The 27829-nt window shown below is 38.0% G+C and overlaps 1 protein-coding gene across 1 annotated transcript in view; it reads right to left on the bottom strand.

Moving 5' to 3' along the window:
* brinp2 (bone morphogenetic protein/retinoic acid inducible neural-specific 2) overlaps positions 1 to 27829 on the bottom strand; it is a 272709-nt gene that overhangs the window by 126416 nt on the left and 118464 nt on the right. The window contains exon 3 of the mRNA XM_013912007.1: positions 1145 to 1335. Coding sequence (XP_013767461.1) covers positions 1145 to 1335 — 191 coding nt within the window. The remainder of the gene's footprint in view (positions 1 to 1144; positions 1336 to 27829) is intronic.

Below are 27829 nucleotides of genomic sequence, written 5' to 3'. Positions count from 1 at the left end.
ATATTTCATGCGTTTTCACTCTGCTACAGTAGTCAGTATGCAGAATGGATCTGCCCATTTAGTCGAGGCTGTTAATTACACATAGACACTATCAGTGTGACACTGCATTCACCCCGGCTCCATCTCTGAAACTGCTCCAGTGCATACATTCAGTGATAAGTGGCATTAAAGTTAGGCGTCTGCAGACGTGAATATCAGAGCGGCTGTTAGGAGACTGTTCCTGTGAGAGAACCGGATTTGTCTGCTATGTGAACTGTGTTTGGGTAATTTTGGTATTAAACATTTCAGGCCTGAACCGTGAAATAATTGAAACTGAACCTTCTGACAATTTTTTTCAAAAGTAATGAAATTAATTATTAATTTGCACATTTGAAGTTTTTTTGTGTTTGTTTTTTTTTTTCAATTTATTGCTGAAAAATGTATTGTGCAATTTATGTTGGTTTTTCAAATATGATGCACTAGACGTTAAGTTTTAGACTAATTATATCATCGCAAAATCTCCAATTTCATATATTCATAGCATATTTTATGTGGCTGAATGATCTGAGTAAACTAGTAACCTAGTAAATCCTGACCGGGTCCTTACATATGCCTAGACTCACTATCACTCCTTGCAAATGTACTTGTATATCTGCACTATACTAGTTGATGACTGAGATTAGGTGTTTATCAATATCACTAGGTTGTCATCTTGAACACTACACAGGTCTCACTCTTGTTTTTGTGACCCTCACACGATCGATGCTGCTGCCGATCTGTTTTGTGAGTTACTTCTCTCCTTGGGGATTGAGGCAAAAAAGAAATCCAATGAAGAAACACGGGGGTATGAAACAGGTCATTTTAATCCCTCTTCTGCTCTGCGAGGCTCTAATGTTCATCAGAGGGAACGATGAGTGGAAAATTACCTCTGAGGGAGACAAGCATTGTTGAGTGCTGCAAGTGCAAGATGTAAGCATTGTTGCTATTTCTACTTAAAACGTGAGACTCTTTCTTGGTATAAAAGGACAGCTAGACTCCTGGAGCTACACTAACACAGGCAACATCCTCCGAGACCTAAAACGAACGGTTTCTCTATTTCTGGCGTGTCCCGACACTTCCTAACCCGAGAATAAAGGAGAGTGTGTCACCTGCAGTCCTCCCTTACCTCCCAGGGTGGCAGTAACCAAGAAGTGGGTCCCGTACTTCTTGATGAGGTTTTCATTGATTTGCTGCAGGGTTGGTCGTCGGCCCAGTAACCGCAGGTTGCGTAGGAACTCTGGTGCTAAGGGCAATGGAGATTTGAGGAAATCTCTCTTCTCCGTAGCCAGGCTGTTCACCTTCCAGTGGCTGAACTCCCTGAAATTATAAATACATGAAAAAGTGATTACATGCTCGAGCATTTTAGCATGATGTGGAATTACAGGCAACTGACTAGAATATACTGCTAAATATAATGACAGGAACATTTAAGGTTACAGTTATACATTTCTGAAGTGACTACAGAGAGAGAGTCTACTTATTGCACAATGGTCCCTGGAAAATCATGACTTGCTGTCTTTCATTGTGAGATTGTCTTGACCATTATATGTTAAAAAAAGGTCTCCGCAGGTCACAAAAAAAGAAACGTCTGATCTATTCTTATCTATAATGTGATCCTATTGGCCAACGTCATAAAGATCACAGACAAAGTAACACTTGTTGTGGCGTGTTAACACTGTATGTATAAGAAACAGTCTGGTGTATGAATGTGTGAATGCATGAATAAAGTAAAGTACTCTAAATGGTCAAAAGTTTAGGAATTTGTTATAGATAATGTGCAAATCTGTGACAAAATAAAGATATATTTATATATGATGAGCTACACTGAGAAATATTCAAAAGCCCCAACGTGAGTACAGATGTAGGAGTCATGCAAAAAAGCAAATATTCACGGGATAGTCAGGGTTAAAGTGGGATGGTGGGGAACCGTAAAATCAGCTGCAGTGGGCCGGCGTTTGGAAAAGAATTAAAGCTCAAGATAACTTCTATCGTAAACTCGAGTCATTTTTCTTTGTGTCCAGGCTGGCGTCAGCTCACATGTGCTGCTGTGGCTCTGAGGTTTACAACAAGCTGTAAGCAGATGTTTCACAGCTATCTTAGCAGATTTCTATTCAGTCCCCTGACAGTTCACTTTATACTGTTTTTACACCAGACAATATAGAGTTGGTATAAAGGTTTAATACATTTTAGAACCATCAGCTGAAATTCAAATTCATCAGTTGATATAACTTAAATGACCACGAGCACCACAGCCACCGTTGGCCAGTCCAACACAGTGCTTTACTGTAAATTCACAACAGTGTGGTGAGCTGCTTATCCTGCACTAAATAAAAAGCACTGGTGATGGAGGATATAGGAGTGTCTTTTACGTGTTCTTGTTCCCTCCATTTAAATCCAAATCTGGTTGATTTTTTAAGATTTACAGTGATGTCAAATAAAGCCGGGGTGTCAAATGTGTTTGGCTTAAAGAAACAAGCCTGTTTTGAAAATGTAAGGAATAGAAATTACAAATATTGGAAATTTGTGCAAAAAATGTGAAGAGTAGCAATAAAAAGTTGTCAGAAAACAAATACTGAAGTGAAGTACAGATGCCTGAAAATTCTACCAAAGTAGAGTAACAAAGTATTTGTATTGTTTTTCTTCACACTTCTGCAGACAGACAGCCTGGGGTAAGAAGATCACACACCCCGGGCATTCCAAGGTTTGGGACTGTAAAGAAAGTCCGTGTTTTCCACCAAATACAACCTAGCGACTCATTAAATGCAACATGGATGTCAGGAGACGCTATCAGTATTCTCAGTTGCGGTCGTGTTTGTTCACATTTAATTCAGTGAAATCTGAAAGATGAATGTGGTAATTATTAAATGGTGCTAGAACTTTACATTTGGGACATGTCCTTAATTAAGCAAATTAGGTTGGACCACGCTGGGCTTTCTGTAACCAGCAACACTATTTTCAGATTGCTGTTGAATATCACTGATAAATTCAAGAGACATCACCCTTCTGTATTCAGTCAGTGTCAAATGCCTCATAAGAGCCTCAGACCTTTTGATCTCTTATTGTTATGACTTTAAAATTATGGCAGAAAAAACACTAACATGTAATGTCTGTGAAGGTTCTCAGTCATCCAGGTCATCGTAGTCAAAGGAGCTTGCAAAGAAAAGCGTCTGGACTTCTTTAAGTTGCTTGAAGACGTTCCAAGCTTCTCGGATGAGAGGTGAAACGTCTTCAAGCAACTTAAAGAAGTCCAGACTAACATGTAATCTGCATGGTTTACATATATTGGTGTATTAAACCCATTATAAGTATATTAAGCGCATAAACAACTATGAATAAACCTTTTAGTTACTTTAACGTAGCAGCTTATTGTTTTGATTTCATGGTCTCTAACTGTACAGATTTGATTCAGTCTGGCAGCTGTTATGATAAGCATAACATTTGCCTGGGAGCTGGTGCAGAGAAAATAGTTTCTGGACTCACACTTGGTGGGTGGCTAGAAACACCTGTCAATATTAAAGTTAAGAATATGAATATATAACATTTCTGCTTGTTGACTGTGCAGCCTTGCATGAAGAAATTGTCAGTGTTGTGATTAGAGCCTGGTATGACATGCACAAGTGCCCAGCTGTCTTCGTTTCAATCAAACAAATAAATAAAGTTAAGCTTAAATGAACGTTAACCACTATTGGGAGTTTATTTTTTCCAAAACTCATGCAGCAATAGCTCTTTCATCACATCCTGTTGAGAACTTGAAACCTTGCATCATGTCTAAAGTACAGTAATCCCAATCATGGCCTAAAATGACATGAAAAGTTGGCAGTGCATATACTTGATTTGAAAGAACTTTCTCCCTATAAACAAATCCAGGATGTCACATATAAGTTTGCAGCCTTAGCAAAGTTTAAATAACTAAACCTCTGGTGAATCCAGTTCTTTAGCTGTCCAGACAAATGCCAGTGGCAGTGACAATGACCTTAAAAGTGGTCAGAGAGAGGGATGAGTCTGGAAAAGCATTTTAAGTGACTGATGGTCATTTCATCACTTTACTACTTCAACAGTGGAACCCTGAGGTATGTGAGGAAGATTATGCAAATCTCAGAAGAAAAGTTCAGATCCACCTCATCTGCATAAATTTGCTGGCAAAACAAGGGAAGTTGAATCGTAGCACATTATGCACCAAACAAAATGCCAGCAGTGATACACCGCTTTCCCATGAGTGCACTCTTTCTCTCTCGCACATCCTCACAGTGGAGCATTCACAGAGGGAGACACATATGCAATATCATTGCCTCACTTGCACTAGCTGCTCTCACATTGCATTTTTATGGTCAAAAGTTTACTATTACCAACACAAAATTGTAATTATGCTGTTCACAGCGTTGTGACTAAACCACAATACGCTACTTCCTGTAATAATACAGAGTAAATATGCATAGGTCATTCAGATAGTACTACAGTAAAGACAGCAATGCACTGTAATTAGTTTTTAGTTCCTGCATTGCATATTAGTCTTCAAAGGAGAGCTGGGATTTGTAGCCATTTAGCACATGGCATGACAAAGCCTTCCTCAGAAGGAATGGCCTCAGGAGCGTACGGTCAAACTAGTGCTTCATTAGGAGGTTCATTCTCACATAATGCACCAATTAATGTCTGTAGTCTGGCCACAGTCACAGCACAATTTGTTCACGCTATCATTAACTCACAATGTTCTCCCATGAAAGGAAGGCAACTCAGGGAAAGCAAGTTGGAAGGTTTAATGCTGCAAAAAAAAAGTGTTATAAAAAAGATCAAGAAGCGCAAGATAAAGCTTTGTTTTCTCACTCTTGTGTGTTTTCTTCTCTGCACTCTTTAACTTAAGGATTCAAATTATACAATAAAAAAACGCTCAGATTCATTAAATTAGGGCTGGGTATCGTCACTGATCTCTAGAATCGATTCAATTCCGATTCACAAGGTCCCGAATCGATTCGATCCACGATTTCATTCAATTCGAATCGGGGAAATTTTGACTCAGACAGTCAGAAATATTATAATTCTGATCACGCATCAGTACATTTCCATATTTTTTGCCTATAAAAAGACAGCTGACACTTGTGAGACTTTATCCAAGGTGTGAGCTTCACAGCAGATGCCTTTGTGTCAAAGTAACTGAGGATAAAACACAGAAAAACATGAAGGAGATTTTCCTGGCCTGGGATTTTATAGCAGATGATCTTAAGAATATTCTGCAGTAGATCAAAAACGAAAGAAAACCATTAATCAACATATGAACATTACCTGATGCTGCTGACGTGAAGCAGAGCAAAGTTACAGAGGTTTTAGAGACACAGCTGAGCGTTTTGCAATTTTGCATAATTTAAAAAAGTAATTTTAAAATTTGTTCAGAAGCCTATTGAGCGGCAGAAATGAGACTTTCTTTTTGGAAGTAAGTAAAAGGAAAACACAGCGGCCCACAGCGCTGTAAACAACGGTAGACTTGTGCGTAACAAGCAAGCGAATAATGCAGAAAACAGATTTTTAGACGGGAAACTGTTCTTGAAGTACAGAGAGAGAGAGAGCTGTGCATGAAGTGTGATTTTATGCTGGTGGAAGCAAAACAGGAAAAGTAAGAGGGAATTCATGATGATGTTTACGTGAAGCGAAATGTGAAGCATAGTTTGGATCTTCTTTTGCTGCTGGTTTAGTCAATATTGTTTGGAGAGAGATTAAACCTGCAGCTTTTGAATCAGTGCAAAAAGGACGTGAACACAAAGCGCGGAGCCGCCGACAGATCAGAATCGGTGAGCTGTCCGCGCCGTCGGGTGAGAAAGGCGACGTCTCACTGATTCTGATGCGTCGGCGGGTCCGCGCTTTGTGTTTACGTCTTTGTGCAGAATCCGTGTTCCTGCTCTCCTTTACTGTTTTAGCTGTTTGGTGGTCGTTGAAATTTTGTGAGGTTTGACCTGAGGGCAAAATAAATTATATTTAAAAATCGATTCAGGATTTTAATGAATCGATATCACGTTATCCAAGCTAGAATCATCAAACCCCAGCCCTACATTAAATTAGGGTTCTTCAAACTTAAGGTTTAAAAATCATCTTTTTGCATACTGTACCTAACGGGGCTTTGCTAAGCATTTAAACTGACTTTTGTTCTAGTTAGTTTTTCTTATACTGCAAGTTGTGTCTGCATTAACTGATATCCTGTAATCTGCATAAGCAACACTGATTAGCATGTGATGTTCTCAGACCTTCTGGGGATTTTTAAACATTTAAAAACACAAGTTGTCATGTATTGTAACAACATTCTAGTAAATAAACATGTCACCAAAACATTCACCAACTGAAAATAGTGCATTCAGCCAAAAATGTTATCAGAGTGAAGTCGTGTCTTGGGATTAAGCAAGCACTTTGGATCAGTTGGGTTCAACTGATCCAAAGTGGACACACCATCAAAATGTTGTTAAATGAGTGGAAAAGCACAAATATAAGATTTGCTAATTAAAGAACAAAAGATTCCAATCAGGAAGGGAAGCTATGCAGGGGTCTCAGAGGAAGAGCAGCCTCTCTAAACCATTCTTCTGGAGAAGAGAAACAATGCTTGGGACAAAGATGCACCAGCTGTTCACAGGAAATGATCAGACAAAAAAAATCTACGGTAGTTGGTGATGAAATAACAGTAGGATTTATGTAACAAGGCAACAGGGCAGATGATAAGCCCAACTGTCCTACTTGTGTCAGTCTACTCAATTAGTTATCTATCAGGAGCTGACTAAATGCCATTATTGATACTGATCCTATCGAGCAGACAAGAATTTTTTCTTCTTTTTGTTAAATTTCCTTATTATTAGATGTGTCTTGCATTAGTATCCCTGATGCAAACTTACTTGAGTTTGACTGTGTATACTTTATAGGTGAGCAAGTTAAACTGAGGCAAATTTATCCTACTGGCGATGGTCATGGACAAAAAAGGGGAGTCTCCTGACACTAAATGGGGCAATGTCACTCTAAAAGGCTTTTAGGAAACTGGATAAATTAAAATCCAAGTAAACAAACATCCTGTCCAAAGGAGGCTGCGCAGCAGAGCTCTTCGTCCAAAGGTGGGCAAAGACATGCCAGCACTTTGAAGTGGAATTCAAAGAGTAACAGTGTTGTGAGAAGGCTTTGATTCCTCTCATGGTCTATGATCCAAACTCCAGCAGAAAAAACTAAACAAAGAAAAACAAACCCTAAAACATCTCAAAGCTTTAAAAACTATTTGAGAATCAATGAAGACCGTGCATGCTGCCAATCACAGATTTTCCTCCACGACTGCCTGACCTCAACCGCCCTGAGCTTTTATTAGAAAACCTGAGGACAGAAGGAAGCCAAACATTTCTGACATCACAAGAAGCTCAAAGGAACATTGTCAGATGATGATACAATTAAAATGTACAAAAAACAAACAACAAGAAGAGCCATGTCCCTGGTTAACAGCTTTATTCTGCTGTAACTCTGGCAATCTGTGTGACAGACAATAAAATGAGTGACTTTGATAACTCTCCCGTGTGTAAAGCTGTGTAGTACAGGATTATAAACCCCGTGTCATATTTAAAGGGTCTGATAAGATGAAATCCTTGGAGGATATATCATATTCTTACTGATACCTGAAAGAATACAATAAATCTTATTTTCTCCTGCTCATTTCCAGCAGCAAGCCTTTCTGCACAACGATCAACTTAAAACAGAAAATGCAGGGACACTAAGTGAAGAGGAAAGTCCAGCTTTCAGTAGAAAGACTATCATTCTGTCTTTTGACAATCAAGTTATAGTTGATGTGCGCGCACTGCACATCAAGACATACAAAATTGCTGCATATTTCAGATACACCTGGTAAATCCATCCAGTCCCTCTTATTATGTTTATCGAATGTAATGTAGAAAAGCAGCGAGTCTAAAAGTAAATTAACTGAACTGCTCTTAAATCAAATGAATAAATGACACTGAAATGAAGAAACATTTGCATATCGAAGAACTGATGCTATTTTATATGCAATTTATCAGACAAGCGCTCTCTTCTTTCATCTTGTGGTGTTTTAATGACTCACTCCTGTCAGACACTGACATTACTCTCCTCTGAAAACCTTCTTCCCACTCCTGCCATATGACTAAATACTGGGATGGATTTCAGAGCTCCAACACTTTTCAGTCCTTGGTAAGCAGTGCTTTTTGTAGCATACCTGCCTCTTATGTGCTCACACGAGTATGAAAAACATACAATGCATGGAGCCCGCAATACTGCACTGAACAACAAAGCAAATTAGCAGGACAACTGAAGTGTATTGAGGGGCAAAACAAATTGCCTTTTTGTCACCTTTAGTCATTTACTGCAAATGGACTGGTTCTTATATATCACTTTTCAACTGTGCCTGAGCATTGTACAACACGCCTCACTCAACAAGTCACAACAACACATTCTCTATCCTTAAGTGCTTTCTATTTAACATTCAAAGACACTCCTGTGGATGCAACTTGGAGTAAGTATCTTGTCTAAATATGCAGACTGGAACAGCCAGGGATCAAACCACCAACCTTCCAATTAGTAGATGACCTGCTCCACTTCCTGAGCTGCCACCACCCCAGTATAGTTTTAAAGTTCAACAAAGCAAAAGAAGAATTCTGATTTGGATTTTTGTTCCATAAAGCTCGAAAAAACAGCAAAATCACCCCATTGTAGTTATAGGACCATCTGAATACTACATCAAATTTAATGGGGGGGAAAGCCAAAACATTAAGAACACAAAGTTTTTTTTGTTTGGTTTTTGTTTTCTGTCCCATTAAATTCAGTGTAGTGTTCAGGCAGTCCTATAGAACTACAATAGAGTGATTTTGCTACAGGCTCCAAGATGTGCTCTATGAATTCTCTATGGCTCTTGTTCATGTGTTTGTTTTATCTGCTTATTTATACTACTTATTTAATCATCTATATAAATATTATGTCAGTTATGACATTATTTAATATGGTACAGTATAGTATGACAATGTCTAAGATTACAGGCAGGAGGAAAAAATAAAAATATATAATAAAAGTATAGAACATGTAGAAATGCACTCTGTGTTGTAGATTGCTGCACCTGTAAGAAAAAAAAAAACATCACCTGGAGCACAAAAATACAAAAAAATGGAGAAAAAATTGAATTTGCATTTTTAAGGTGTACAATATGAAGTAAAAAAAAAAAAGGGGGGGGGGTCAAAGTTATTTCAGCAGCACTTCAAACAAATATAGCCATTCAAATTCCTCCAGCGGTCACATGACAAATATCCCAAACCAGAGGCCAGTCTCAGTTGAATAAGGCAAAGTATGACAATTAGTCTGCGGCCATCACATGCATCAGCAAGCATTAGTTTTAGCTTACTATTTAGTCCAGCGAGGAACAAGACGGCAGCCATCCTGATTAACTGAGGCTGATGTAGACTGATGTGTTTTTAGAGATGCTCAACAGTGACTGAGCACAACGAAGGAGAGCTGATGGCGACGGGGCCGAAAAGCAAAGAAGCGCAGTGCATCATTTACTTTTCTTCTCGCTTCACTCTCTAAGAGTTAACGGCAAGACTGCTGGCTGACCGTTCAGCTAATGATGATAGATGGTGTTAATTAAAAGGTTTTAGCACAGCGCTGATTGCACCTGCAGCTCCAGCACTCAGTTCCACTGAAGCACAGGGAATTGTGTTGTTTTTACTGGACAAAAAAAGGAGGAAAAATCTCAGCCTATGCAGAAAATTCTTCTGGATGATCCTCCTGGCAGAATATCAGAAAGCCACACCAAAATGCTATTCGCTCTTTGATATTTTACAGAGCGAGCGAAGGACACCTTTCAGGGTATCTTGGTGAACCATTAATATAGTTACCAAACGCTTTTCAGCGGTGCGGCGCCGAGGGCTCACAATATATGTTATTTATCATGTTGTTTACATTTAAAATGAGATCACGCTTTGTTTGTATAACGTTTAACAGCTTAGATATGATTTATGTAGAACAGCCATCAGATTCCTCAGCATTTGCATTTCCAAAACACACAGAAGTAAACACAAGCAGGTCACCACGCTGGTTTACAGTACAGGTATATGAACACATTCTTATTCGCTTCAGAAACCACAGTAACACTGGCTGTTGATTAATGTGCAGCACTAGTGTGCCACCCCCTTCCAATTACCCAGAGAAGACAGGCTACTTAAACACGTTACACATAAATTATTTGTGTTGTGCAAAATAATTATAAAATAAAAAGTGTTTTATGTACCCAATGGGCATGTCAGCATTTATTTTAAGTAGCGTCCAATTTGTTTTTGTGTTAGATCTTTGTGAATGCATTTTTCCTGTGTCAAGGGCACCAGCCAAACGAGCGCGCTTGTAGGTCAGCTCAGCTAAAAACATCTGTCGGCTGATGTTGGCTCACGGCTTTCTCGGTTGCTTTGGCTCAATTCTCGAATGACACTTGAAGTTTTCAAAACAATACGTGAAATTAAAGGCACTTTGTGACTCGGGCGTATTTGAGCTGGCCCTTCTCATTTCCCAAAAACATTCGCAACAAACAAATGCAAATGACTCCGTGCAGTATCACAGTATCTAGTGCAAACTAGATAGTATTTCCATCTTTCCATAATATGTCAGCATTGTGACCGTGTAAGCCATAGCATGCAGAGCAGTCAGATTTTCAAATCTGCCAAACTGAAAGGTGAAAATCTCTCAAATGAGGATTATAAAACACAGTTTTATTAGAGCTTGAACAAAAGGGAGTTACTGTGATTTGTTATCATGGAGGAGACTGCCCGGATAAATATATTACCGAGGAAACAGCCTGCCCATGGATGAGCACTAAGGATCTGCAGCACTGCAGGGAAGATAACGGAATAAAAAAAGATGCAGAAGAATGAAAAGCATAGATGTGGCACACGTGCTAGTTATCCCGTCGTCACATTCTGTTGGTCAGCATCATGATGTCCAGCACACAGTATGGGCTTTGGTACTGGACTATAGAACTGTGCATAAGCAGGTTCAAGTTTAGGCCCACCCCCCACTCCACTCCTCTCCCACCTTGGACTCTGTGTACTTTTTCTGTTTTTGTATTTTGGTCACTATACCTTTAGTTTACTGCATTTTGGGAACATTGGAGGAAAACATTTTTTTTTCCATTGAGCACATGCAAATGAACAAGCTTTTTCTTTACGAGGGAGGATGTAAAACCATGTGCTCCTGAAATCAGCATCTGAAAAGTATTCACTTTGATACACAGTATCAGTCCCCCATCCTCAGAAAAATAACAGGAAGGCCATTGAAAAAACATGCAGGGTGAGACAGCTATGGAAATTAGAAGGTGAGAAACATGTACTCTCGTGTCTATAAACACTTTGAGCACTTCCGTTTACAAAGTGTCAAAGAAAGGTTTTGTTTTGAAATGTGAATTAAAGGTTTTGGAGCTGAGAACGGCAAAAATGTTAAATGAAAAATGCAAAACAAAGCAATCAAGAAGAACTGTAGACGACGATACTGCCAAACACAGACTGCTCTTTCTGTCCTATTTGGCAGCTTCAGTTTTGCTCTTAATTTACGTTTTCTTTTCACTCGTGGTTAAATATATTTTTGCTCAGTTAGGATTAGGTGGTAAATCGAGTAAGTCAGGTCTAGGAAGTGATCGTTGGATTAATAAGCAGTTTTAGGACCTTGTATGTTGCCCAGGCTCAACTGTATTATTTCATGTAATATATATGTCAAATGAGCTGCAGTACAGTGGAGACTTGGCCATAGTATAACTGCCTGTCGCCCTTTGACAGCTGGGAAATGTCAGAGGAGACACATGATATATGGAGTTATCTATAAAGGGATGTCTGACAATCACTGCTCCACTACATCATATTGTGCTCACTAATCCACATCCAATTTTGGGCAATCCCATCCAGCTATACACCTCCCACATACTCCCATTCCACCAGAGACGTGACATTACAACAGAGAGAGATTCTCCAGCAGCTGTTGAAGAGTCCTTAGTACTGAGCTTAACAGATGGCAGATGTGTTGTTTAGTTAATTTTAAATCACAATGCTTCTATTTTTGCTCCTGCATATTAAATACAGGTGTACATTCAGAAGTACAAACATTTTTGGAGCACCAACAGGCTTTAGCCAGCATTTCATAGGTCCCTCTGCTTCATTAGTCATCTACACAACTTTAGAATTTAGTAAAAGAAAAAAAGAAAATGATTTTTAGTTGAAATTTGAGAGGTAAAGATGGGAGAAAAAGAAGAGAGAAACCATAAAAGGAGAAAATTGCAAGTTCACTTCACTGTATGCACTTTTGCACTCTACCCCAGCGTTCACCGCAAGCCTATTTGTTCCGAGCTTTGACTCATGATGAGAGGTTTGTGGTGTTGCAAGGGAACAGAGCTGAAACTTTATAATGAACAGTTTCACCTGAATCAGGTGCAGTCTCACCTATTAATAAGAAGTGACCCACATATGATTTCTGGCTATTTCTGGAGTGGGTGGTTGGCGGAGTGCACAATCTTCAAGTTCCTCCGTGAAAATTGTGCCTCACTGCTCACAACCAATGTTCAATGGAAATGAGCCCTGATCCATAAGAAGTGGGGTGATATTTTCCAGACATCGCATTGAAAATGTTTTTATCATGCTCAACTTTGGAACTGCAGTAGAAGAGAAGATTTTTTTTTAAATGCATGAAGCAGGAAATGACAAGGACACTTTGGAAGTAATTACAACAGCCTAAAATACTTAAAGATTGATTGGTAACTAATTAATAAAACTGTACTGACTGATTCCTTAAAGACATATGACAAAGTATCGTGAAACCCAAATTCTCGCATGTTTCAGAAATCCAAATGTCACTTTTGCCGTCTGTAAGCACCGAGGTGAAGCAGCACAAACGTCTGCCACAAACTGTGATGCAAAAAAATATATATGCATGTCCTTTTAGCCATCTAGAAATACCATTGGTATTGACAGAGGACATAGTAAACTCTTAACAAAACTTATCAGCTGGTCATCGTGGAGGCACCTGATGAGACACTCATGTGTCTTAGCTGTTCTCTTTTATTTGGACATCCGTTCTGCATCTTCAGAATAATATAAACAGTATGTAAAGTGTACAGTTTACAAGTGTACAGTGTGTAGGTAATAATATGACCCTGGGTGTCTTTCAATAGAACAACGTTGGTAGGGAGACACACTTTATTACATCAGATTAAAGCCATATTTTAAAATTACATTGTTCTGCCTGTTCATTACATTTTCAAAAACATTTAATATATACAAACATTTGTTTATTTCTCATTTGAACTGATAAATACTTCTGGATGTAGATGAAACTGGGTCTTTGGGGATTTGATTTAGATGTGTTTTAGCTGTCACACTACTTGCATGTGCTGTTTGAGAAAGGTTTACCTCAGTAAGTGTGCCCAATGTCAGCTGTTTCACTCTCAAAGATCTTGAAACTTCTGGTTCTCACAAATGTAGCACTGCAGTCTGAGCTAAATTCAAAGATCTTGGATTGCTTTAAAAAGAAATTGTTTGGTATTCTAAAATGATGACTGACATCCCCATTACTTTCTTATATATCAATCAGTTAAGAGTTAGCCTGTTCATATGGCCTGTGAACCTTTAAGTTGCCACATAACATTTGTCAAACTGTCTTGTCAAACACTTGACCAAAGGTTATTACTCCCAAATGGTATAATAAATGAAGCTCTACTGCTCTGGACTGAGGGCTGTGTTACCTTCCAAGTCTGGGAGCTGAATCACAAAGTGTCTTTTCTTGTCCTCGGATGGGAGTTCATTAAAACTCCCTCCTGCCTTTTGGGAACCCACTAGGAAATAGACCCTCCACCCAGCCTGGAGGGTCTTTGCCAGGGCATGATTTTTTAATGATGTCTGAGTTGTTCCCACCAGAGTCATTATACATGTCCTGAAAGGAATTAAGCTGGAAGTCGACTGCAAGGGAACCCAAACTGCAGTTACATTATAGCAGCTTTGACACAAAGGAACCAATAAAGATTATTTGTGGGCAAAAACTGATTTCACTGCAAAATAATTATGACAGATTTGCACTATCATAAGGTGAGCACATGTTGTATGCATTTTTTGGGGGGCGGGGGGGGAGTTGGGTTGTTTGCTTCAGTAATTTTCAAGTATGTATCAATCCAGATTTAGAGTTTATGGTATAGAGGGGAAGTCAAACCAATTTAATGTGTGGTAATGTTAATTTTGCACACTGTGTCCTAAATCTGTACTACGCATCACCTGCCTACTTATGAGGTTGGCATATCTAGGTTGAGTATCACTGTCAGCTATTTTTAAAATTTGTCACGCTTCAGCTGAATCTTCTCGGCTTAGGACACAGGGATATATAGGATATATGTCAATGACACTGCTGAAATTTGGCAGTCGAAATTAGAGGAGCCAGTTTTACCTTTAAGGACAGAGCCCAGTTTATATTACTGTAACCTCAATTGTAAGAACTCTAAGAATGAGATATGGTCCTCTTGTGAAAAGTAAATATAATTTAATCTATAACATAGTGCATCACAAAGAAATTAAAAAAAGCTAGCAATAGCTCCATGTTGACCAGCTACCAATACCGTGATGCTCTTAATGGTCTTGCTATAACATGAATGCTATAAATTGACCATATGCCTACATTTAAAATCCTTTTACCTTTCATACTTGACTATAAATTCCCCACACACGTTCTAAATAAATGCCAATAATGTGATAGCAATAAATAAATTTCACTTAATGTCAAAACTTACACATCCTAGACTTTTAGACAATAAAACAATGGAGCAATGGATTTTACAGTCAGGCAATTCAACTCATCATCTTAACCAATACCTGGTGGTGTTCAGGAAAACGTGGCACTTAACAACTATGTATTAGTATTTAATGATTCTTCAGATAATTTGAACTGCCAGCATCCACCAACCAAAAGCTTTTGTTGGCGAGTAACAAACCTAATGTCCAGCTCTTGCTATGCAAAAACAACATGTGTTATTATGTTCACCACAGCGGCTGGTGAACAAAATATAACAATTCAGCAGCTACAGACAGATTCTCTAACAATAAACACACAGCTGAAATAGAATGCACAGCACCCCGGTACTGTTGTGCTAAAATTCCTTATTACGTTTATCAATGAATATTGCTTAGATTTCATCAATACCAATGCCATTCTCAGTTCTTTATCAATTTCTTTACTTATGCTTGATCATCCTTTGTGTGTGTGGGGAAAAAAGAATCAGTGCAAGACCTTTATTCTCTCTGAATCTGACCATCTGAGTTTCCATGTTGTCTAAAAGCTGTTGTGTCAATTTGATATCACTGTTTTGCAAAACATAGCTATCATAGAAATATGCCTACAATGATAGAATTGTTATGCTTGTACTGTTTTTCCGTTTTCATTGTAAGTCTGTTCACTACTTTGCTTCATGTGAAGGTTCAAATGTAATCCAAATTAGTAAATTCAAATAACCACTTTGGGCCTCGTACATCTTTATTTAGCTCCAAAGACTTGCAATTGTAATGTAATTTCATTTCATTTAATAATAAATATATGAAATCATTTTTAATCAATCAATCAAACAAAAATCACCATCTTGGACAGTTGAGTAACTTTACACTAGATTTATGTTGGTCAATGACACTTTTATTACCTCTGTAGCTATTAGTCCTGTTTTACAATGTCTTTCAAAGTAAGTTTAGTTACTCCTAATATGATGCATTCTGAATGTAATGGTTGCGATACAAAATACTCAAATGAAATGGGAACTCAAGTTACTATAAAAACCGTCTTAATGCATTAATAATGTAAATAAAATAATGAATAATTTGCACATATTTAAAGCTAAAGAACTGGAAAACATATGAATTTGTCTTTGAGGAGATGTTTATCAGGATGCATGGATGTTATCTTACAAAAGTGTATAACATGCACGTTCATGTAACGAGTGCTGTGTACTAAAATATGAAGCACGGGTACAGAACTAGGATCTCTTTTACGTGTATGTGAATAAAGATTTCACCCAGTAGCTGAATGCACAAGTACTGTACACTGAAAGAAAACGTTTTTTCTGCTTTTTTTTTCTCCAGGATTGTAAAGAAAGAGTACAAAAGCATGACAATCTGCCAACATTTAGGTCGCCTAACCCTGCTTCAATCAGCCTGAAACGATACAGGCATGACATGGTGATTCAGTGGCATCGAACATATTTCAGTGTTACTTTAAGAGGTCTTTCTGAACACATTTTGCAGGGGAGGACTTTAAAAAAAAACAAGTTAACCCCGAGGAGTCGTGATGTGTGCTGAATCTGCTTGCCAACTTCCCTGCCTTTCTATATTAATATCATCCTGGAGAAATCAAGGAGCTGAGCGCCTCACTTTCCATGTTAAATTTCTCTCAGCTATTTTGAGAGTCTGTAGCTAGTCTGTGTGTGTGTGTGAGAGAGAGAGAGAGCGAGAGCAAAACAGAAGCCTGATGTGTCCTATTTCTCTTCAAAACTAAAAAAAAAAAAAAGTTTGGGGTTTATTAACATTTGTATCGCACCGAACGAGGAAACAGGTCTATCCCTTCAGCATGAGATTACTCTTTCTGCATTAACATGAATTCATTTCCAATGAGAAGACTTCAATATGATTGTTTCTCAGGCTGAATAATTCCTCTGAATGACACTGAGATTAAATATCTTGGGTGTCTTTGACATTAAAAAGTGGCCTGCCAGTGTTAATTTGAGGAGATATGCTCTGCCCGTCTCTGTGTGGTATTCCAGACACTTTCCAGTAATACATTTTTGAAAAGGCGCAGCTATATGGGCGCTTGAATTATTCATAATTCCTACTGCATGAGGGAAATTTCTTATCGATGTAGATAGGTATCCTTGGATCACATGGTAAGAAAGTTGTTTTTTTTAGGGTTTTCGGTATGGTGATAGAATTAATGTGCGCTCACCGATTGCAGTCACAGGGTAATTAGTGTCAGTTCCCCTTCCCAGCTGTGTTTTATGTCCAAATATAGTATTGACAATAAAATGGTTAAATACTCAGGAAAACATCCCATTCCAATACATCCCTTTCACACCTTAAAGTATGTGAAACAAGCGATCTGATAAACAACCGTGTTTATCACCACTGAAGCTAACTTGATATCCGTTGTTATCACACATATGATGACTGAACTGAATGTACTGTATATTACATGGTGTATATTTTGCAGGATGTGAAATTTAGTAGCCTGGTAAATATGCAAATAACATCAAAGTTCATAATAAGAGTTTACAGTGTCTTTACAGAGGAATCAGAGTATTCATTGTTTTACACCATTTGCTGTGTTGCAGATATAAATCATCCAATATACTAACACAAAGTGAAAATGTGTTTTTTGTTTATTTGTTTTTAAGAAAACTCAGGACCAACAATAGACTGGCAGCCTCTCCAGAGTGTACCTACGATTCTTACAAACGTCTTTGGTCAGAGCAAAGGACACAAACTAATTGCTTTTCTTTAGATCTGTGCAGTTTTAATCCTTGCAGATGCAACCTCTGGAAGAAATACCTTCAAGTTTCTGTTGCATCTTTTTGATTTGTTTCTTTCAATCAACTCATCTTTCATCTTAACCTTTTCAGCTGCTCTGCCTTGAGTCTTTTGGGAAGCTCAGACATACCTGAAAACATCTAATTCAAAATCCTTGTGACATTTGCAAGAATGCTAAACCACCGGGGAAAAGAGTTTTTGGGGGTTTTTTTTACAGTATGACATGTGGCTCAAAGATGACGTTAGTACATGAAACATTGTCTAATATTGCTGCTTGTGTAACATTACTCCCTTTTAATTAACCCAGGATTTTCTTTTATTGAAATGAAACCCATTTCCCATTAGCCCCTGACCTTCATAACGTAATTTAGATGGTTGTTTTATTCAAATTGGTATACTTTGTGCTTTTATTAGAGGGGGGAATAGAACCTAAATGCAACATAGCTTCATCTAGTTATCAGAATATACCACCATTCTTTTCTTTCTTTCTTTGTATGGATGCTTTCCTGTCTCCATTTGTCAGATGCTGACTGTGATGAGTTAGTGAACCAGCTGAAAGGTCCTCAAACAGGATGCAACTTAATGACTTCAACCATCTATGATAAATGTAAAGATAATTCTAACCATCTCTAAACTAACAATTCAAATAAAATATAATTTACAGGTTAATAATACAGCACAAAAAGCTTTATTTCGTATACAATGAATTCTCTAATTTAAAAGCATTTCAGGACATTTAAGAGGTCTCTGAGGTGCTGCTTCCAGCAAAGAGGACAGCACCTCACTTGTCACTCAGTATGCATGTTGAGTATAATTCCACAGAAAATAATCTACTGTCCCTTAATAGATCGACATTACTGGGAGCAATGCTGCCTTTTCTGTTTTCTTTTAATTGTGGAGAAAAGGATCAGTTTGATACTGAAGAACTCGTAAGAAGACACTGACAGCCACCCTGTGACCAGACCACAGAAAGTCAGTGAGACTAAGTGACTTTAAATGAACGATTGGTCATGTGAAGTAAGCAGCTCCCGTGTCAAACAGTTCTCAATTGAAGTGACCACCAGTCAGAGCGACTAATTGATATATGATGGTCACCAAGACAATGTGTGACAAACAAATCACTTCCAATATAAATGCAATTAATCTGTAACTTTTAAAACCGGAACTGTATACCCACCCACACACTGGCACTTTTAAGGTATACTGTATATAATATGTTGGAGCTATGTTTTGAGAGAAAAATAATTTAATGCCACTTGACTAGATATGAGCAGTCATCCCTGTTATTATGTCTATATTTGTCATCCTAATGTGTCATGTTTTCTTTGCTTCACCCTCAGCACAGGCTTTATGTATCCCTACTTCTTTTTCTGTTTTGTGACACTGTGGCTCTTAACATACCCTGTCAGAAGACCCAAGTTTGCCTTATCACAAAATGAAATAATTCAGCCAGCAGACAAAAGCAAAACAGAGAGATGCCATTTTTTTTCTTATTTTGTAATAGGGACAATTTCACCTAAATTAGATCAAGTATTGTTAGAGACAGCAGTGAAGCTTTCTGCCCCCCTTGCCAACCTCCACCAGCACCAACTCCCACCCTGTACTTAGTGAATAGAGGCCGCACCTTTGAATTATAATTCAAATTGACTCTTGTTAAATTGAAAGGGAGAGCGCATAAGTAGCGAGCATACAAATGCAGGTTATTCATTTTCTTACAAAATTTTCTTGCCCAGGAGGCATTCCCAACAGAAAATTGGCAGAATGTAGAGAAATGAGTATGTTTGTGGCTTTTCCTGTCTAGCTGGGATGAAATAATTGAATCGGTACGTGCTTATATTCAAATATTGGCGGTGCTCGTTATCGTTCGCATACTGCACATAGACATGTGCACACATGTGGACAGAAGGACCAATTACTGTTCAGTTCTGGTGCGTGAGGGCAGCAGCCCTCTGGTGGTGAGGGCTGCTGCTTCCTGCAGCCACCAAACAATACCAAAACAATATAATACACAGAAAACACTGACAAAAACAATGGCCATCTAATAGGAAACCCTTAGGTTACTCCCAGCTGGACACGGTTCTTTCCACAATAGACTGTTTAAAGCAAACAAACAGGTTTCGAGTGAACTTAGCAGACCGTTTGCTTTTTAGAGTGAAGGCAAAACAACATTTGATAAAAATGCAGTACATATATAAACTAAATACATTATCACCCAATCCAGGACCTATACAGTTTTTTATCCACTCATGCACAATGCCAAACAGAAAAAGTACATAGAGTCCAAAACAAAGCTTAAAAGAGAATAGATAATGTGCTTGCATTAAACTGTGTGGAGAAGAAAATTACCTTTTGTCAGTTAACATTTCAGTTAACACTTTCCTAATTACTTTTTGGTCTCAACTGCAATTGGATTAACCAATAATCTCATAGCCATAGTTTCCTAAACGACCTTTTTTTCTGAGGAAAATGTCAAGATAACTAAATAAAAACGGACAAAAGTTTGGAAGTGAGCCAATCAGAACTAATCTCCTTGTGCAGTACGGTTAGATGCAAACATTTGATCTACCCTGGGAAATCAAACAACCAGCAACCATGCTCCACGTTTCTCATGAAAACACAACAAAATGTCAGCACTTGGGAGGAAGAGAAGACTAGATATATGGGCACATATTGCATTTGATGTCAAGGAAAATGAATAAAGTGTGTGGAGCAACTGTCACTGCTAAAAACATAACAAACCTTTACACTCTATATTTTTGTCAACTTCAGATTTATTCGTCTATAATCATATGATATGTAGACTAAAGTAATTTAGATGCATAAATTATGACTTAAACTAAATGACATTTTAGTCTAAAATGTGACTAGGAACACATAGTTCCTAGTCACATTGACTAAAACCATCAAAATTTGCTGCCAAAATTCATTGATAATTAATAATTGATAAATTGATGTCATTCTAAATACAGTTTTATTTTCATTTTGTAAATTCTAGTCATTATTAACACAAATGACAAAGTAAGTCGCTACCCTGTGAGCAAACAGTCAGCAAAAGTTTCCCAGTCAGTCCCTGGTCACATCTGGTTTGAAAACGCCATGATGGTGATGACAAGAACACCCTCAGCTCAAAGCTTCACAATGGGATCTTACTAACCAACATCCTGTTAACAGGACACCACAGTACATACATCTTGTATAGACGGTATTTGAAAATTACATTCATCAGGTGACCTAAAAGACATCTGCCATCTTGTTAAAGAAGTAGTCTATGCATTGCTAGCAGACAAAGTGGGTAATATATGCTAACATGACATTATCTCTCACAGCCTAATGCCTGTGTGTAAGATCCACTCTTATTTAAGTTCTGTTTTAGTCTCCACCAACTACGACAGAGACACAACTTTTTCACTGGAATCCATTTTTCTCACGACTGGATCGACTGATTAAGTCATGGATCACAAAAACAGAGTAAATCTCAGAGGAACTCGAGTTACATGAACTCTCTGTAGGTCGTAAGCTAAAATGCAATTGGTGTACTTTATATGGTATAATTTTATTAGGTGCCAATAAAGAGTATTGATTCATTATTATTGATTGTTATTTCTTTCTATGGTTACAGTACAATACCCTCTTCACTTTTAATCTTCCTTTCATTGGGCAGCCAGCACAGTCCAGATGAAATACTCATCATACTACTTAATAAAAATATTATATATATATTATATAATATTGGGTTACTGATTCCACTGGACTACTTTTGGCATTGCTATGGCATCAAGGAAATATACATGATCATATTTTCAGCAGCTGCTGTGTTAGACAATGTACCTTGCAGTGTCCTGGAATCCTTAGAAAGCCTACACTGTGGCAGTTTGCATGTGTCCATTACTTTGCCAGTTCCCAGTGTGCTAAACATTAGGCTTACTGCCCAACAACAGAATGTGCTAGAACTAACTGGTTCCTAATGCAACCTGGCCACCGTCTGCTCTTATCCATATGGGCAATTTGTCTTCTGCCCTCACAGTGAAGTGAAAACAAATGAGCACACGCATCATACACGCTCTGTCTCTTTCCCAAAACACCACTGCCCTCATACCAGCTCCTCTTCTCATTTCCTTTCTTCATGTTCTCACTGGTCTCTTTTTCTTTTAATTCCCTTCTATTGTCTCCCTCGTCTCCATCTTGCTTCTTACGCTTGCTCCCATCTCTCTCATTGGTTTGCCCAGGTAACATTTCTACAAACACTGAGCCCTTCTGATGCCTCAATGTTCACTATAGGGAAATTCTTTCCTCTGATGTTTTCACAATCCTTTGCTAAGTAAGCCATTTGGCTTCTGCTATTGCCACTGGAAAATTTATTCCACCCAAAGATTTGTCCACGGATCATAGGAGGGGAGCATAAGACTGAACAAAGCAAATATAATGCTGCAAAGTCATGATTTCAGCAATATCTTACATGAAAGGGAAATGGGAGGGAAAGTTCATCTTTCTGCAGAGGAAATGAAATTCCTGTAGTTGGTGTCAGGAATTCTTAAGAAAATGTTGAAATGATAATGATATTTTTCTGCACCAGTTTGTGACAGAAAGTTGTGACGATCCTGACTAAATGAGATGAAATTATTTTTGTAACGGTTGTTTTTGCTGGAGAATTTGCCGAAGCTGGAAATATTTAAGACAGGCAGTTAAAATGGAGGCCACTAAAATCATGTCTTGATATATTTAACTGTTTACCAAATCAGGAGTCGTCCAGCTTAGAGGAAAAACACTGTCAACCAGTTGTATAACTCTGCTTAAATTACAACAGATGGGAACAAACATAACATAGATGTGAAAAAAACAACAACTGGGGATTGTCTGGAGTCAGATGCCAATGGTTACACCGATAACAAAGCCATATTACTAAACAAGACAGCACAGTTAAACTAATTATTATTAAGGTGATGTCGGACTCTACAATGAAACGTGTACAGTGAATTTCCTCAAATGTGTGCTAGTGAAGAAAATGAAAAAATGTTTCTGGCTTAAAGTCAGAAAAATGATGAGAGGCAGCCAAATCGAAATTGGCAACTGGCCATCTAAAAAGATAACTTCACTGGTAATGATGTTTTTAGACTCTGCATGTACTGATCCTCCACCTCAAAATAAGAAACAGCACAGAACACAGAATCATTCCAAATCACAGACCACTTTCTCACAGCTCTAAAAAGTCAGACATCACTATATCATCACTTTTTATGTGCTTAAAACACTAGCGTAAGTTGTTAAGATGTTTTTTAACTGCTTGATTAGGTGACTAAGGATTCAATAGTATTTGGCTGTATGACCAGGGTGGCTGTATGACCAGGGTGCTCATTACTAGGATTTTATCAAAATTTTCATTAACTTGTGCTAAGCACTGGTTATAATAACTTTGTGTGTCATTTTAGATATTGGCAGTACTTGCCGACTGCCATTATACCAAGCACATGTCTTTCAAAGGGGAATGTAAGACTTAAAGTGCACATCATCATTGGGAAAATGAAAACGTGCCACCATGATTTAGATGTAAATCATACCATGAGATATGTACATAGGTAATGCAATGCATTTACTGTTGAAGGGATTTTTCTTATTTTCCATATGTGCAGCTATGTTATAAGAAATCACAAGAGAATTTTCACAGGTTGGGGTGGTTGGTGGACTAAAAGGATGTGATATGCAGAGTTTTTTTCATCCTTCTTAGTATTCAGAGTTAACCGTTTTTACAGCAAGAATGCTGATAATGATGTCACATTTTCAACATTCAATCCATGTCTCTCTTTTTTTACATAAACAACAGAAACCACAACAATGGTTTATCATGTGACATCAACCAGTCATGGGTACAGACAAAGATTTATGAATAGTCAGCAAAATATAACGCAAAAAGTTTACCATAAAAACTCCCACCTAGTTGTATCACAGTGTCTCTGCAATTTGTCAGCACAAAGAAAAGTGCATAACACTTCTGGATCATCCTACACATTTTTGTGTAAACTGGGTATAAATTATTTTTTCTCTTTTCAGAACTTGCTGAAATTCCTCAAACGAGCTGTCAGATGATGACTTCAGATGATTTAGCAAGCATGTTGTGTGAAGGATTCTGTGACCTTTGGTCTTCATCTGGCTGTATTGTTGTCGTTCATCCTCTCCAGCAAAATTTCTGCAGAGCAGCTCAGGAATATATTCACACACAGAGTAAGCGCAGCCTGAAGATTTGCATCGCAGGGTAGTACTTATAATAGCACACTGCATGTGAGTGATGTTGTTGCATGGCTAGGCAGCATATTAATAGTGTACTGTAAGTTACGGAGAGAATTAAGCATTTCTGCCAGATTCCAAAATTCTTTCCATCTACTTGCAAGAGTTTGACATTTATAATAGCAATCACAGCAGCAAGAAGACTTAGTACTCCTCCTTCATGCTGCCTCTTAGCTTTAGCCCATCTACTGTGGATATATTTTCACTTCACTGTGTTTAAATCCACAGGGGAACTCCCGTTAGGTTCACACTACCTTCCCAAATCCTTATGCTGATTGCATGGTGCCAGTCATTAACAGCAGGGTATTTATTGGCCCAGTTAGTGGTACCTATTCTGTGGTGCCTGCTGCTTCATCGCTGCCAACATTCCACCACCTGCTTTTCAGTGTTCTTGAACGTGTTTGACCAGAGAGTAAGGGCTGACTCTGTAATGCACTCGAAATCCAGCACGATTCATAAATGGGAAAAATGACAGTATTGATTACTGCAATTCCCTCCTATTTGGTCTCCCTAAAAGGTCTCTTCATAAACTCCAACTTCTTCAAAATTCTGCAGCTTGGGTCATAACTTCCGTCGAGAGCTCATATTACCTCAGTTCTTCAGCAGCTTCACTGGTTGCCCGTAGAAGCCAGGATAAATTTTAAAATCTTACTTCTTATATACAAGTGTATCCATAAATCTGCTCCTTCATATTTGTGTGACCTGCTCCATATCACCACTGTTTCCCGCCCTCTCAGATCATCATCTGCTATTCATCTTACTGTTCTGTCCTCACACCTTAGTACTATGGGGAACAGAGCCTTCAGTCGCTCTGCTCCCCGGCTCTGGAACTCTCTTCCTCCTGCGCTAAGAAATATTGACTCCCTCTCGGTATTTAAGTCACAGCTCAAAACACATCTGTTTAAACTGGCTTATTCGCTTTAATGCTGATTTTATCTGTTGCCAAGCTCCGTTTTGTAATTTTAACTTATTTTATGTATTTTATGACTACTGTTCCTTTTATTAATTTTGTTTTTTGTAAGGTGACCTTGGGTTTCTGAAAGGCGCCCTCAAATAAAATGCATTATTATTATTATTATTATTATTATAAAGTGGAAAATGGATGAATATGCATTTTCTGCAAAGGGCAGAAAATGCATATTCAAAATGCATACACATACATATTCATCCATATGTATGTATCCATATGTATCCATATGTATGTGTGTGTATATATATATATATATATAGATATAGATATAGATATATAGATATAGATATACACATTAGTGCTGTCAAAATGAACGCAGATTAAGCCATCATCACTGTTGGCTTAATCATCACCCAACACGATACAAAACATTTTATTAATGCATCTGGAGTGCAGAATGACTCAAAATCCCTGAACTGTTCCTGTCAATGCATTTCGGGCTGTTTGTCCAAGTAGAGTTACCTTTGCACATGCGCAAATGAGCAGCTGAACCAATCAACTCAATTTGGAAGACGATAAACGCATATGGGCCTTCTCAATGGGAAGTTTGAGCATAAAAAAAAAAAACAAGACAGAACAGTCGACCGACATAAATTATTATGTACATTGTGCAAGAAGGAATTTTCTTTTCACCAAAGCACTTCCAGCTTAAAATATCACATTGACGCAACGTATACGTTAGCCAGGGATGTTGCTAGCACTTTGGCTAACGCGTCACCCAGCTTGTGACAAACCACTCACGGACTCAGTAAGTCTACCTCGGATATATTGACAGACACAATTGCCAAGTGGATTGCAACAAACTGCAGACCTGTTAATATTGTTGAGAACACGCACTTTACATAGCTTTGGTTCCTCATTTCAAGGACTTGAAGTGCCTCCGCAAGAGTGACAGAGAGAGAGTGGATAAATGTTTACAGAGCTTTTTGTCGGTCTGCAAAATGAAATGCGATTAATATAGATTAAAAATGAATGATATTTAATCGTGATTAATCAAAATTAATCCACAGTAACCCTGTGATGAATCTGATTAAATGTTTTAATTGTTTGACAGAACTAATATATATTATATATTAGTGCATACTTACCTATTAGTATATAGGGTTTTTTTCAAAGTTGCATTTCACAGGAGAGAACCTGTGCTAAAAGATCGAAGAAAACTATTCAAATTCTCTTTGAATTTAAGCATACATTCTTTGTTTATTCTCCATTTATTTCATTATATTGCATAAATGTCTGTTACAAGCTAAAATATAAAGTTGAAAAAGTGTAATTGCAGCCAGGCTATCGATCAAGTAATTGTGATTAATCGTGATTAATTACAGAAAATTGTGAGATTAATTAGTTAATTTTTTTAATAATAATAATAATGGATTGGATTTATATAGCGCTTTTCAAGGCACCCAAAGCGCTTTACAATACCACTATTCATTCACTCTCACATTCACACACTGGTGGAGGCAAACTACAGTTGTAGCCACAGCTGCCCTGGGGCAGACTGACAGAAGCGAGGCTGCCATATCGCGCCATCGGCCCCTCTGGCCAACACCAGTAGGCAAGTAGGGTAAAGTGTCTTGCCCAAGGACACAACGACCAGGACAGAGAGCCCAGGGATCGAACCGGCGACCTTCCGGTTATATATATATATATATATATGCAAAAGATGAATATTTGTAGCTTCTGTTGCCACTGTTACTGTATGCTATGTTAGTACCGTGAAAACGACTCAGCCACACAGGCACCCTAAATAGGTTAGGTCATTTATTGCAACACAATGTGATAACATGGCCAGTGTAGCCAATAAATAACATCTTCCCTCTACATTACTTTCATTAATACGTTCCTCTTGTTTTCTTTTTCTGACATATCCCACTAAGCGTCACTTAGTGGTAGGCCATTCGCTTATTTTCCATCAGCTTAAAAAAGGATTATAATGTCGTGATATAATAAATTAAACACAGTGACAGCTGTGTTTAATTTGAGTAGAAAAATATATAAAAATTCTGGAACCATCCTCTGAGCTGTGCATATCACAAGAAGATAGCAGCTTGAAATGAGCTTTAAGAGAACAAATGTATTCTTGCAGCAGGAATCCAATTTGTGCCAACAGAAGGTATAAATGAAAACCTGTGTTCAGAATGGAAAATCGGGATACTTTTCATTAAAATTGGTTAAAAAAAAGAAGAAGAAGAAAGAGCGAGGGACAAAACATGCACTGTAATTTAAAATCCTTAAAGTTTTCGTGTGTTTAGAGGTTAAATTAAATTATGCTCGTAACCACAGAAAGCCAACATGGCTGTGAGCGAGTTGCTCATGAAACTCCTTTATTGGAGTGACACTTGGAGAGAAGCGTAGCATGTGCTGCTGTGGTTTTCTGAGTACGTTTTCCTGAGTGGGGGGTGGAGAGTGTTTTATTCAGAAAACCTAATCTTTTGATGATGAAATAAGAGGAAAATATTGCCCGGATTTCCGTTCCATGAGTGTTGTATCTAAAGTAATCTTCTTTGATGGAACGATTCTTTTTGATGTTTTATTGTCTCTGCGAAGCTCCAAATTCTTTTTCTCTCCACTTCTCTCCGTTACTGTGACACACACACAGGTCTACTGCTGTGTGATTGTTCTCAGTCTCAGCAAACTCATTTTCACACTGAAAACTGTATCTATATATAATACAAATAGGAAATACAGTTTCCACATCTCTTGACCTGACTCAGGTCATGTCCACACTAATGACTTTGTTATTTTCAGCATAATCATTTTGTTCTTTTAGTACAAGTACTTTAATAAGATGGTGTCTAGAAAATTTTTGTTGGGGGGCCAGGTAGGGGCACAGATGTGGAGAAGGGTGGCAGATTTAGTTGGCAGATAATGTTTAAAAAAAAATTCTACCAACCGTTCACCATAATTCAATAATCCTATAAACCTAATAACCAAATGCACTTTTAACTCTTATTAGAATGAGATTTTAACCACTACGGTGCAAAGTTTTTAGATACTGCGTTGATAAAGTACA

The sequence above is a fragment of the Pundamilia nyererei genome, unplaced genomic scaffold, assembly GCF_000239375.1.
Source record: "Pundamilia nyererei isolate P.nyererei 1_Seehausen unplaced genomic scaffold, PunNye1.0 scaffold00077, whole genome shotgun sequence".
Lineage (NCBI taxonomy): Eukaryota > Metazoa > Chordata > Actinopteri > Cichliformes > Cichlidae > Pundamilia > Pundamilia nyererei.
The sequence above is the reverse complement of the archived record's forward strand: the minus strand, read 5'-3'. Positions and strand labels throughout refer to the sequence as shown.